This window comes from Rhinatrema bivittatum, chromosome 8 (genome assembly GCF_901001135.1).
Source record: "Rhinatrema bivittatum chromosome 8, aRhiBiv1.1, whole genome shotgun sequence".
NCBI lineage: Eukaryota > Metazoa > Chordata > Amphibia > Gymnophiona > Rhinatrematidae > Rhinatrema > Rhinatrema bivittatum.
Window position 1 is genome coordinate 38508985 of NC_042622.1, and position 14968 is coordinate 38523952.

Genomic DNA, 14968 nt, shown 5'->3' on the forward strand with positions numbered 1-14968 from the left:
AAGAGGGAGGGAAACGATCATATTCCATCCGAAGTACTGAGAACTACTGAGACAATAACAGACCAAGGTACAGTGTTGGGAGCAGGCAGTAGTGTGGGTATGGGAAATGCTCAACCTAATGCTCTGGGAATTGAATTAAGTCGACGCTGCCCAGAAACAATGACAATGGAAAGCTTATGGACAGTATTAAAATCTATAGAAACATCTTTATCTGCATTATCTCAAGCGGCAATAGAAACAAATCAAGTTTTGGTCAATACTAATTTGATATCATCGTATAATTTAAAAGTAGAAGATATGGATCAACGAATTTCAGCTCTGGAGAAAGTTCAACAGAACTTGGTTAAGACAGAGTTAATTTACAATAAAAGATTGGAAAATGCCCTGAGAGCACACAATTTAAGAATCTTAAATTTCCCAGTAATTAATCTTCTCTCCCCATTGGAACTTTTCAAGATGTATAGCCAACAAGTATTGAAAATTTCCTGAATCTGCAATGCCTGTTACAAAAATATATTATCTTCCACAGCCTATACAGGCAGAGCAAGAAGGCTTAATACAATCATCTACATCATTGGATATATCAGGAATATTGGAACAATCGCAGGAAGTTGAGATTACACAAAGGAGATCTTTATTGGTTTCATTCGCCTTCCTGATGGATCGTAATAATGTATTGAAAAATTGTTTTTCTGTAATAGGCAGTCATTCTTTGGACAGAAGCTCTGGATGTATCCGGACTTGATAAAATCTACACAGATCAGGAGGAAAGATTTCTTATCTATGAGAGCTGAGATACTCCAATTGGGAGCTAAATTTGTTTTGTGCTACCCATGCAAGTGTTGCATCAAATATCAGAATATAAATTGTTTTGTGGTTTGGTTTTTTTTTTTTTTTTTGAAACTAGTCAACTTAGAGCATTTTTGGATGGGCACCCCCGAGTGATACCAGCTACTAGTTCGACATAGTGAATAGCCACATACCCTCTCTGTGTCATTAATAAATGCTGACTGTGTTTTCTGTAACGGTTTTTCGCTTATTTTTCAATGCCTCTCCCTTTTTTCTTATATTGAGGTACATGTTTATTATTTTGCTTTAATATGCAATGTAATTTTGAAATTTCAAGCATGCTATTACTTTATTAATGTACCGATATTACTTAAACAAGTTATTCTTGTGAGAAATGTAAAAGTTATGAAAATAAAAAATGCCTGCCACGGTGGCATTGATGTAGCTGTGTATGAAATGGCTGTTTGCATCCAAATTTTTTTGCGTAATAGAGGTAGTAGCAAAAAATAAAATAAATATGAAACAAAATATGGAAACATAAAATATTTATAATATGATGTTATAATTCTGTGAAACTTTGCATAGTGTTCTTTGTTCTTTTGTTTTGTATAATTTTTGGGGGAACATGTTTTGTTTTGTCTTTTTTTTTTTTTTTTGTGCTGCTTTCTAATTTTATATAGATATGAGAGAGATGTCCTTGTAATACCAGCACTAAAAATGTATTTGAGGCCATCACCAAAGTTTTATTGTGTTTTTGCTTCACAGCTCCTATGGCAGCGTATTCAAAGCAATCCATAAGGAAACCAGTCAAGTAGTTGCAATTAAACAAGTTCCCGTTGAGTCTGATCTCCAGGAAATCATCAAAGAGATCTCTATAATGCAGCAGTGTGACAGGTAACGTCAAAAGGTGAAGCGCTCGGTGCAGGGCACTATGTATTAAGTTTTAACATCTGGAAAAATTAAGGGGTAGATTTTATAACCTATGCGTGTGCGTCCACGGGCGCGCGGTTCCCGGCGCGTGCACATGGATGTGTTTGATTTTATAACATGCGCACACCAGCATGCACGTGTTCTAAAAATCCATGGGCTACGCGCATATGCGTGCCGTATTTTAAAAACCGCATGTCAGGCAGGGGCGAGGGATTTTAGTAGATTATGCAGGGCGAAAAAATCGGACCTTCACCCCTTTCCTCCCCAAACCCCCTTCCTCTTCCCTTCTCCTCCCCACCCCTGTAACCCATCCCAAAAACTTACAATTTTTTTTGTTTCACTTCCTCTGAAGCAGAAGTAGTTTGCGTACCCCGGCCAACTGCTGCTGCAAGCTTTCCCTTGGACAGTGGCTAATGCTGCCGTCCCTGCCGGCCCTCTCCCCGCCCCCTTTTCAGGGCCCGGCATTGTGCGCGTGTCGTCACTTACGCGGGTGGCCGGGCCCTTTTGAGAATGCGCTCGGCACGCACAGGGCCTGGCCATGCGCACGAGTGACCGATTTTTAAAATTCGGCTGTTATTGCACAGAGAGATTCAGTGCCAGCAGTTCTAACACAACCTCTCTGTTAGTCTGGGGTGGGAAAAAATTATAATCCACTTTCAGTTTTCATTTTTAGTTCTTTTATAAAATAAAGGTGTGCATAAAGCAATCACACAGTTTAATCTCTAGTGTCCTGTAATTCTGCTACTGTTTCATGTGCCAGGTGGAACCATACAATTGTAATATTCAACAATTGTACTGTCTTAATGAGTGCAGGGCCAGTGATCGACAAATATGCTCTGGATAAACCCAGATGCATGGGAGTAATGTAACTGCCCGCACCTCAGTGCAAGTTGATGGTACTTCGGTAGTGAATAGGTCAGCCAAGCAGTCGAAAATTATCCACTGTGAGTCCAGCAAAAATGACAAACTCTAGCTTGCCCGAGCAAGCCCTGTGGTTCAGAGTTCTGCCCATCAGACAGTCTGGATTTTCATCTGCTGTTTTCTGTGTTGAATAATGCATGCGATGGTTTATCTCTGCTCTAAGCAACCTTTTTTTTTTTTATTCTTTGAATTTTTCCTTAGCTTTCATGTGGTCAAATATTACGGCAGCTATTTTAAAAACACAGACCTGTGGATAGTTATGGAATACTGTGGCGCTGGCTCCGTTTCAGATATCATTCGACTAAGAAGCAAAACAGTAAGGGTTTTTTTGGGTTTTTTTTTTGCTTTGTTTTTAATTTTACAGTAAACATCGTTGAAATTTAAAATGTATACAGTTTCCTAAACATTAAAATCATGTGCAGAAGACTTACCCAGGAAGGATCAGCATTGTGTGATGGTCTGATTCATGAAGAAAAAGGAAGTATTTCTGGTGCAGGAAATGTGTGTTTGTTTTATATTTGTAGGAGAATTCATTGATTGGAGCAGCTCTTGGAGCATAGGAGCTGTCAGGACAGAGTTGGTTTGTAAGCTGTATTAAGTTCATGAGCTAGAATATGTATCTTTACTGTATTTGAAGCAAAATAAAGTCAAGTGCCCAGGATTTCTAAAGGAAAAGCTGCAAGAGGATGCTATTGCAGTATCAAAGGGAGCACTGGCACTAATGCATAATGGTAATTACTAATGTTCGATAATTAGAGGGTGCTTTTTAAAACTGTGAAGATTTATGTCTGTGTGCCTCCATTATTGCTGTCGAAATATCGGGAAGAATTTGTCATTGCAGAACATAAAGTCCACATTACTGCATTCTAGGATTTTTTTTATTTTTTTTTTAAACCTTCTAGAACATTCAACTTTCAACTGCTATGGCTCAAAGTCAAATATAATTTTTGCAATTGAATGGAAGGACGACTTGTTGTAAAGTTCCTTTTCCCTATGCAGCTGCAGGGAAAGTTTCGAATCCGATCAGAGGCACTTTTCTTGGAGTGAAAGCAAGTGCGGCTAGGGAGTGCGGCTGGAGCCAGGGCTAACCCGGGGCGCGCGCTGATGGTGCCTTCCCCTTCCTCAGCTTTTGGGGGGAAACCTGCGGCCGGTGCCGTCTGCCCTGCCGCACTGGCTGTTGTGTTTCTCCTCACGTCGCTGCTGCCTTTCCCTCCTGGCATGCGCGGGGCCCCTCGGGGCAGTTGCCCCAGTTTTCACCCTCCTGAGGGCAGCCCTGTTTTAGGACGGTACCGTGAGACTGATTCTCTTGTGCTGGTGGTCCTGCCTGTTCAAGTGAATTACGTAATCTAACCTATAAACAAGGTATTAGTGGCAGCTCGGGATACTTGGAGGATTTCTGAGAACATGCAGCGCTACGTGCTATAAAACAGAAAATGTTTTATGTTCAATTAAAAAAAAAAAAAAATATATATATATATCTATAAACTAAAATAGTTTCACGTGAAACTATCTTGTTTGCCAGGAAGCTCTTATACATATTAAGATCCAAAGAGCATGCGTGTCACACTTTTAATTCTTGCTTTGCTCTCCTCAAAGGATAGTTTCTTCTAGCTACCAGTAGAGAGAGGGCAATTTGAGCCATCTAGAGAGAGATAAAATGGTAGCTTTGGTTTCTAAGGAAACAATTTTCTAAGTGAAAAGAATTAGATGTCACATCTACAACCTAATTGTTAATTTAGTCAAAATACTTTCAGGCGCTAACTTTCAATGAATACCTTACAAAATACAGGAAAAAAAAAAATTAAAAAAATCTACTTTCCAGCCATATAAATTAAACGGAAAAGGAAATGGGGGTTGGAGATGCTATTGGTGACTAAGTGGCGCAACTGTGTAGCGCCATACTGGAGTCCTGGGCTCGATTCCTAAGTTTGGCGGCTTGTCCGTGGGCTGGCCGGGGCTGGGATGGGGTTCACAGCTCCCCTTGTGGATGGAGGGGGAAGGGAGTCTCGGCCGTCGCACAGACTGCAGGGTCCGAGCGCATTGGGTTTCAGAAGGAGCTTCAGTCTGTGGTCCTTGGTCAAGGTCTGCCTTTTCGAGAGCAGGAAGGGGGGGAAAGGGGAAACACCCCTGTCCTAGTTGCAAAGTGTCTTGGGGCCATAGTTCAGAGCTATATTGTTGGATGGTCAGAGGAGCAGAAGGAAAAGAGAGAAAATGTCTTTGAAATGTTTTGTTCTTTTGATTAATTCATAGTACAGTAGAATCTTTTTAAATGAATACTTGCTAATGGAAGCGAAGGAATATTCTTCTGCACCAAAGACACATTTAACATATCTGTTAGAAACCAGGGAGTACATTTATTAATAGGAATAGAAAATCTTCAAAAGCAAAATGTAAAATGGTTTAAACTAAGATGGTTACAGCTTCTGGAAATGATGGTTCTTAGCCATTGTTCACAGCAGTGGGGGGAGGTTTCCTTGCTTTTTAAAATGGTGGCTCGCAGTCTAAAATGTTTTTTCTGACTTTGCAGTTAACCGAAGAAGAAATAGCTACAATATTACAGTCAACTCTTAAAGGACTTGAATATCTTCACTTTATGAGGAAAATTCATAGAGATATCAAAGCTGGGAACATATTACTCAATACAGAGGGGCATGCTAAGCTTGCAGATTTTGGGGTTGCAGGTCAGCTTACGGTAAGTCAGAATGAATGGAGAACAGATGCCTTTCAAAACTGTGATTGTTATTAGAAGTACAACAGGAAGATGTGTGATCTGGTGGTTGAAACTGAAGCCTTGGGCACCAGGAATTCCTGAGTTTCAATTCTGCCGCGTCTGCTTTCTGTAAGCCAATCAAATTATTACTTTAGTCCTCTATACATAACTTTTATTAGGTAATGTTAATGTTTATAATTTGGTTTTGGACACTATTTATCCAAAGCTGCTATCTGATGTGATCAAGCTATGCATTAAGTAATCTGTTTTGACCTAACAAATTTTTTTATTTTTTTTTTAGAATTTATTTAAAAATATATATACTGCACCATGAGCAAAACTATCAGAGCGGTTTACGATAAAAAAACATCCATAAAAATTTAAAAACAAAAAAGCAATTGCCCTCTTCATAGCTAAACCTTTTACTCCTGCAACCCCCATCCACTCAAGCACTAAGGAACAGGAAAGCCTTTGCATGTTTCTGGAATTTCAGATGGTTCAGTCCCAACCACACCACAATTGGTAACATGTTCCCTAGGGTTGGAGTTGTACTAGTAAAAGCCCACTGAAGTTGACAATTGGAAACCCTGCGAAGACTGCAAAATCTGACTAGGAACATATCATTCCAAAATGTACAAGTATTTTGGACCATTACCCTCAAACAGTGAAAAATCATTGTTAGTAATTTAAACTCCAACCCCCATAATCAATGGAGTAGCACTCTCATTTCTACTCTTATCGCAGATTAACCTAGCACTATTTTGAATATGTTGCAACTTCTTGATCACAGCAATCGGCATTATCAACAAAACATTACAATAATCTAACTCCCCAGGATTAAAGATGAAACCACTGTCCAGAAAGCAAAATGATCCAAATAGGGCTTCAGTTGCCTATTGTGAGTTAAACATTCATACTGGAGTATAAATGTATTTGATGCGGCCTAGTGAGATGAGTGTGGTTTTTTTGGGTTTTTTTTCAAGACTAGAAGTTTGTATATTGTTGCTGTACAGAACTAGCTTTAAGCTGACCTGACTCCTACACGTGACTGTGCTTTCCAAAGATGGACCTTTATGCTTAGCAGAGAAAGTATCAATAGATGCAGATTCCTCAACTTGTAGCAAAATTAAAATTGGCATGCAAGTGAATTGAAGCAGGGGGAAGAGAGAGACTGAAGGCCCCCAGTAGCTTTCAGTTAATTTAGCTTTTAACTATCCTCTCCTCCCCAAATAGGTAAATGTTTGGGGAGGGGGAACCCAACCTTGTCTGTTCTGCTGCTTTACTTCAATAAGGCTAGTTGTCCTGCTCGTGGCAGATTTTAGGTGGCACAGCTGTTTTAAAGGACCTGATCACTTTTAGGTCTTGACCAGCTTACTCCTAGGCCAAAATTTGTCAAAGGTGTTTTCACAAGGGTACTTGCTATGGTGTTACCCTAATTGATTACTGATGAGGCAACTGCTGAACCAGTCTTACAAATGGAACTAATGACACCACGAATGCATGCTAGAGTTCTGAGGATGCAAAATGAAGATGCCATGTGTTCTGCTTTATAAAAAATTTCTCCCTCTCTGTGTCTGACAACCCCCTACCCCATCCCACCCCACAGAGGGCTTGTTAATATATTAGAATTATAGACCTTGAAAATTAACACTTAATAGTTTTATATTCTTTTGTATCTAGACATAGAATTCATCGGCAGGTGAGAACCACCTGATCCACCCAGTCTGCCCATTTCTGCCAGTCTACTGTGCTGTCACAGGACTCAGTCTGCACTTATATAGACAATATGCATGTTTTTGGAGTGCTAGGATTATACACAGTCCTCTGTGACGTAGCAACATCTTCAGTGCTTGGACACCCCAGGGCCACTTTCAAAATGTACTGGAGGAAAACAGGCGATTTTGTGTTAAATCTACAGTTTTACATTATAATACCACTTTTTTTTTCTTTTACGTGACATAGTTGGGAGGATAGCTTTTAATTTTTGCTACAAGCAGGATTTTTGTCATTTTACTTTTGTTTTCTTATGTCTTAGGATACTATGGCAAAACGGAACACCGTTATAGGGACCCCATTTTGGATGGCTCCTGAAGTAATTCAGGAGATTGGCTATAACTGTGTAGCTGATATTTGGTCATTGGGAATAACTGCATTAGAAATGGCTGAAGGAAAACCACCATATGCTGATATTCATCCAATGAGGGTAAGGGTTAAAGTCTTCTGCACTTAACAGAACTCAGAGTAAGAAATTATATTTACTGTTATAGCACGCACACCATGTGGAAATGATTTTCTTTCATTTTAAAAGCATACAACAATTAGGAATACCTGATCCAGCAGATCATGGCACTTGGTAGAGTATTTAATATTTGGGTTGGGTGTCCAGCCTTATGTTATTGTGTCACATTTGTTTCATGAGAGGTAATTATACTGCATGCTATGTGTAGACTGTATGACAGTATTTCCTGATCAGAGAACAGGATGGGCCAAGAGATCCAGCTCTTCATTTGACTTTATTTTGAGAATTTGTAGATTGGAAGGTACCCAATTCAGTTCCTTGAAACTTTGTTCCCCGGGAGGCTCTTGATTGGAATACTGATTGTTTATTAGAATACATTACATACTGTTTTCTGGAGTAAATGAAAAATAGGTCTAGTATTTATGGTACTGGGGAGATTCAAAGCTGAGTGACCTAATCGCTGCTTCTGTTGACCTTGTTGATCAGACTAATTAAGGATATTGTCCTTTTCTAATCAGTACTAACCACCTACAGCAGTGCATTTTTAAATGCCACTCAGCAAGCCGTAGAATGCTTATCTTTTTATATTGTCTGCTCATTTTCAGGCCATTTTTATGATCCCTACAAATCCTCCACCAACATTCCGTAAACCTGAGCTCTGGTCGGACGGTTTCACAGATTTTGTGAAGCAGTGTCTCGTGAAGAACCCCGAGCAAAGGGCAACAGCCACTCAGCTTCTCCAGGTACTTGTAAGCTGTGCTAGTTTATCAGCTGAAGAATGATTTAGGAAGTCTGTCCTTATAATACAGGTAATCTTACAGAACCAAGTCATTTTACTGTTCAGACTGCTCCAGCTATTAAACTTCCTCTGATAGTTTTGCAGCCCTGAACTCTCTCATGGAGTGCATTATTAGCAATTCTCAAGCTGGTCCTGGAATATCCCTATCCCATCCGGTTTTCAGAATAATCACAATGGATATGCGTGACACAGATCTGCGTGCATTAGAGGCAGTTCATGCAAGTCTGTTTCATGCATGTCCATCGTGGATATCCTGAAAAACAGACAGTCTAGGATGTACTCCAGGACCTGGTTGAGAAACACTGTATTGCATCTTTTAAGCTATCTGCATACACAACGCCAGCACAGCATGGGAGGGGGACCCTGATTGCCTCCCTTTTTCCCAGCTTAAGGGCAAAATGCAAGCAGGCTGGAGGGCAGGAATAGTGGAATCAATTGGTTGCAGCTTTATTCAGTGACACATTGAGCAGCTGCATACATCCCAAAAGTGAATACCTTAATATGACATTCCCTTCTGTGATCCCGGGTTCAGTTTGGTTAATGCGGCATGAGTGCAGGCAGTACAATTGTGCTTTTCCTGTTGCCGGTCTCCGAGGCAGACTTAGCCAGTGAGATGAAATTCATGGCCTATCAGATAGACTCGGCCCGTGCAACCTACTTATTGCAGCCTGCTGGACAGACCTGGCTTCCCACTACAAGGTGGGTTGCTACTTGCCAGACATACCCGGGAGCATGCCTGCACAGTCTCTCAACATTACACAGACTTGCCATCGGGTAGGGATGAGCTCACCGGGGAAGACTTAGTTGTCTAGTCTCAATGAAGCCTCTTTTTGTCCATCCTGGGATGAGCTTCTCCTTCCTGCCAACCCACCCCAGCCCCCTACATCTTCCAGGCGGATGGTACCCACAGTCCTCTGGAACAGAGACCAAGGGCTGTGCATGCTGCCCCTTTATCCCCCACCTAGGCTGCCCAGTTTCATGCCCTCACCACCTTTTACTTTTGCTTTTGGCCTTGTGGGCAGGCTGCTATGTAGCTGGTGTTATGGGCTCCTGCCACAGCACATGGAAGCAGCAAATAGTAAATAATTTATTTAAAAAGGTGATTTAAAAGCTGATTCAGAAAACCTATGCTGAAGCGAAACTCACGTTTATGCATTGCTAAAATATAGCAAACTAGTACTTAAGCCCATCTAATGACGGGACAGTACTGTGAGGTTTGAGTAGCACCACTCTGGCCTCTGCAGCGCTGCTGCGGATCTCGGTCCTTCCTCCACCGTTGGGGGCCCTGCTGGCACGCCGCCCTCTGCAGCACCACCTCATGTCGGCGTCTGTGCCTCTCCCGAACTGCTGCTGCTAAGACTGCTTTCCTCCCTCCCGCTGCCCATCGTGGAGACCAGAGGACTTCATTTGTATGCAGGCATGGGACAGCTTTCTTCTTTATTACAGGTGATGATTTGTCAGTACAGGCCCTGTGAATCCTTCACTTCCTGGTGGTCCTTCATCGTATTTGGGAGATGTATACTTCCTCTGCAGGTCCTTCAGAAGCTTTTTGGGATTTAGAGCAGTCTGGTGCGGTTCAGTCTCGATATTACAAGGATATTGGCTTATTACATTTTCTTCTTTTGAGGGTGTTTAGCACTGTGTGAAATTATTTAAAACAAATGTAGTTGAAGTGTAATTTTGACTGTAAAAGGGATTGATTGGTAATGAAAATGCAGTACAACTGGAACTAAAAAGAATGGAGTAAAAAGGATGCAGTTGTACCGGGGCCCCCAAACTCATGGAACTCCATAATTGCAAGAATGTTTAGGAAAATGAGATACTAAGGTGGTAATTATAATAGTTGCAAGGAATGGCTGTATAAATAGTTACCATGCTGTCTTTAAAAATGTGATAAATTGGTTAATGGATAAGCCTCATAAGTGCAAGCTAAATATTAACAAAAACACTTCTGCATTTTTGGAATATGACAGATCAGCATCGAAGTAGAAATCCATATTACTACTTTTATTTCCTACTTCTGCTTTTTTTTTCCCCTAAAGATTTAAAAGTGCGTGTGTGGTGAGGGGGAGGGGGGGGATCTTTAATGCCACAACACCAGTGACAGCATAATCACATGTTGGGAATAAAGCCCAGCAGGGATGATTTGAAGGCGAGACAGATAAGAGGGGAGGGAGGGGGAGGACTCCTGGGTCTCGTCAGGTAGGGAAATACATTTGTCTGTCTACCTGGACGGTAGAGGACCAAAAGCTGAAGATGACAAATCCAACTTAGACTGGATTTCAAGTTTTTGAAAATTCAAAATCTCTATTAAATTTGCCTGCAGCAACTGTTTCATATTTGTATGCACTGCTTACTGAATTCAACCAAAAGATTACATTGAACAGGGTGGAGTCTTTTTTTCCAATAGCCTAATACTTTTTGGCAAACAATAGACAGCACAATATATGATAATTTCCCACTACTAGGCAATAGGTAGTGTTTTAAGATGACAGATTCAAAATCGTAAGAGTACATGAAAGGAATTTGATTTTAAGTTCTTTAAAGTGATATGCCATACACCCTGCCAAAATAGTTTAATATTAGAGTATTTTCAGAAGTCCCATTGTCAGACATACAAAACAGGCATAATTTAGAATGAGAAAGTTGACCTTATGTAATTTGACAGGAGTCCATATAATGCGCTGGGCAAGAAAAAGCATTGATTGTGCCCAGGAAGTAGACATACAACTTCGTACAAGTTTCTCCTAGAAGACAAGTCATGAGATTAAGATGCAACTCACTTTCCCATATTTTCTCAACCTGTTTGTAGTAAGGGGTTTGGTAATCCGCATGAGGTTGTAGAAATCAGAGACATCGTGACCTTTTATTTTCATATTTATTAATTGCTAAGCATAAAAGGCAAAGCAGATAAAACAAATATCTTAAAAGTACATACAAAAGAAAACAATAAAATAGAATACAATATATAAAAATCAGCATGAAGTTTTCAGCATTGCTTTGAATGTATTGGTACGTGGTGCTATATGCAAATTTTCAGGCCAAATATTCCAAAGTGTAGGCGTAGTGACAGAAAAAGCTTGTTCTCCAGTTTCACAGCCCTAGCCTGACATGTTAAGTCGACCACATAACTGTAACAACCTAAAATTTCAGCTAGGCTTCAAAACACCTTGTGTCCTAGAAAATAAGTAATGTTTTAATTGCACCCAGTTAAAACAGTAAGAGAAGAGTGACAGTTTACCGGTAATTCCTGAAAGGACATAAGGAATATTATATTCAGGCGCCGTTCTTTTAACCCAAGCAATATTCCAGATATCTTTAGAAAATTAAGTAGGCCAGGAGATAATATTTAAGACAGACCAGAAAGTTGATTATTTCAAAAGCTGCATTGTTTGGATTGACACCATTTAACCTCAACCTGCTTTTCCATTGTAGCAAGTGCTTGATGCATTGATGGAAGAATGGGATTATTCCGTAAAGCTCTCAGGAGAAGAGAGCCAAAAAGATTCTCTAAAAGTAGAGGAATAACCAATGCCCTATCAATTAACAGCTAATGTGGGGAGTTTTACATCATTTAGATGTAAAATCTAATTGCATTCTTGTCTTAAGATGAAAGCAAAAAAAGAAAAATGAAGCTGCCTTAATAGCTTAGACCAGTGGTTCTCAACCTTTTCCCCATCGTGACACACCTAACAGGCTACGCTCACATCTGTGACACACTGCTCATTACCATTCACAGCGGAAATAAAAAGTAAAGGTCCAGTAATTATTTTTATTGTTTAAAAGACAAGGAAAAGATATGTATTCTGTCTGAACAGAAACTGCATAAATAGTAAACATCCCACACCAAAACACCAATTTCCAGCACTTAAACAGTAACCACCTTACCTAAGAAAAGGCAACACTGCAAATATTACACCAGGCCTTAAGACGCCAATACATCTCCTATTAGGAAAACGGACCAAGTCAGGCTGCTATAGAGCCTTACACAGAAACTACATGTCAGCAGAAAACCTCACCTAAATCACATGTGCTGACCCTCACCTAACAAGGAACAAAGAGACCAAAACGCATAACTAGAAGCATGCAGACAAAAACTGAATTGGAAACTGGAACAAGCCAGAGTCTCTGTATGCAGTGCAACAAAGGATAAAAACATCACCCATCCTTATAAAACAAATCAAGAAATATAAAATCAGTAGCAGTAAAACCATACTAACAAAAAGAACAGATTATTTCGAAACAGCTGATGAGTGGAATATCCAATAATTAAAAACTCATATCAAAAATTCTAGTACCAATAAAATATTTCAAAATAGCAGACACAAAGACCAAGTAATGAAAAATAAGGATACAAAATGTTTTTGCTCTGCATACCTGGGAACGTTTGATATCCAGGTCTCCTGAGATTGTTTTGAATTAGCAGAAGGAGGGGTGGTTTGCTTGGAACTTTCTCCTCTCTCACACTGGATCTCAATTACAACCTATACACACATGCTCTCAGTCACTCACATATACACATGTTTTTTCTCTCACTTATATAGGCTCTTAATTACACATTTACACACATGCTGTCTATCTTTTCACGCTTACACACACAGACTTTCAATCACACACATACATGCTGTCTTTTTTTCTCTCACACACAGACTTTCATTCACATGCTTACAAACATGCTCTCTCTTTCTCTCATTTACACACAGGCTCTCAATCACATACTCACATGCTCCATCACCTAAACCAGCTCTCAATCACACACAGACACACATGCTGTCTCTCTTACTTATACACACAGGCTCTTAATCATACATACACATGATCTCTCACACACAAAGGATCTCAATCATACACACATACTCTTTCACACAAACAGGTTTTCAATCACAAACTTACACATACAGGTTCCCAATTGTAAACTTACATTCATGCTCTCTCTCTCACAGGCAGGCTCTCAATCACAGACATACTCTTTCACATATACAGGCTATTGTTCATTCACATACATGCTACCTCACACACACACACACACACACACACACACGATCCCAAACACACATGCTTGCTTGCTCATTGACTCTCTCTCACTCCCTCCCTGGAACTAGCGGCAGCAGCAGCCTCCTCCCAACTCTAACCTCCATTTTCAGCCCTCGCGGAGAAAGGAGTCCCATCTGTCGCGGGGGTTGACGCTCTTCTTCATTTTTCTCTCAGCCGCGCTGCTCATTCCTCTGGCCGTGTCTCTCTTCTGTTCTTCGGGCCGACACTAACCACACTAGCATGGTCTCTTCTTCCCGCGCATGCACCCGATGCTCACCACTTCCTCTTCCGGTGGGGGGTGGGGGCAAGAAGAGACCATGCCAGTGCCACTGATGCCATTTTAAGCCCGGGCAGAGGAGGAACAGGGAGCAGCTGGGTCAGCGGGGGACTGGAAAGTGTGGCGACACACCGGTTGAGAACCACTGGCTTAGACAATTTTAATTTTCGTAAAGCAATATGTGGAGGCTTCTTTTGCCACAGAAATGTAGTCCGTATACAATCACATATCTTAAAATTGCTGAGGAAATGCTGAGCAAGTTGAGACCCAGGGTAGCAATGGACTTTTTAATGGCTTTGCCTTCCCCACCAAGATAGATATAAAGGGGACCATCCTGTGTATGTCTTGTATTCAGGCTAATATTCTGGTCCTGTTATCAGTCAAAAATGGAAGCTAGGTCTTTACCAAATCATATCCCAAGATATTTTAAGGCCTTCTGGTTTCCATTGAAATGGGTAAGGATGAAACAGGTCTTTATGACAGTATGTGTTCAAGAGCGTAATTCCTGACTGGTACCAATTTATTTTATAATCAAAGAAAGCACCAAAATAACTTAGTTGCACATTTTGAAGCAATATATATATATATTAGTGAAAGAGGGCCTTTAGTTGGATATCTTATGACCTGTGTATAGTAAGGGAGAGGTTAGGGAATGTTGCACCAGACCTGGCTGAAGAACTGGTGCCAAGAAGAGGCTTCTGAATATCTTGGGACCTGGGGCAATGTGTAGAAGGATTACAGGATTGCACTGTAGAGATGGCCTGCGTTGACAGGAGATTAAACTAAAGGAGGGGGAGTGGCAGACAGCAGCTGATTAAATTGGGCTGATGCTCCAAACCATTGTTTCCCAACGCTCTCCTCGAGGCACACCTTAGCCAGTCGGGTTTTCAGGATTTCTGCAATGAACGTGAATGAAATAGATGTGCATACCCTGGGTCTCCAATGTATGGAAATCTATCTCATGCATATTCATTATGAGCATCCTGAAAAACCCGACTGGTTAGGTGTGCCTTCAGGAGAGGGTTGGGAAACACTGCTCCAGACAAACGCAACGAGGAAAACCCCAATGAATCTCCCAAGGCTTGGGTCCTTGTAAAGAACACAAGATGGGGGTGCAGGTATGAGACTAAGCAGATGAGGGAAGGATGAATACCTGGAAGGTGTTTAAGCACAGATTCTTATAGTCTGGGTATTAACATTCCAGAGGCAGATTTAGTTATCGTGGCTTTCACAAACATGGTTTAGTGAGACCTAAAACTGGGCTATTGA

General features: G+C 40.8%; 1 protein-coding gene across 3 annotated transcripts in view; it reads left to right on the forward strand.

Annotated features, from left to right (window-relative positions):
- STK4 (serine/threonine kinase 4) overlaps positions 1 to 14968 on the forward strand; it is a 183483-nt gene that overhangs the window by 25380 nt on the left and 143135 nt on the right. For all 3 annotated transcript variants that reach the window (XM_029611088.1, XM_029611090.1, XM_029611089.1), the window contains exons 3-7: positions 1555 to 1683; positions 2842 to 2956; positions 5168 to 5332; positions 7386 to 7553; positions 8195 to 8332. In XM_029611088.1, coding sequence (XP_029466948.1) covers positions 1555 to 1683; positions 2842 to 2956; positions 5168 to 5332; positions 7386 to 7553; positions 8195 to 8332 — 715 coding nt within the window. The remainder of the gene's footprint in view (positions 1 to 1554; positions 1684 to 2841; positions 2957 to 5167; positions 5333 to 7385; positions 7554 to 8194; positions 8333 to 14968) is intronic.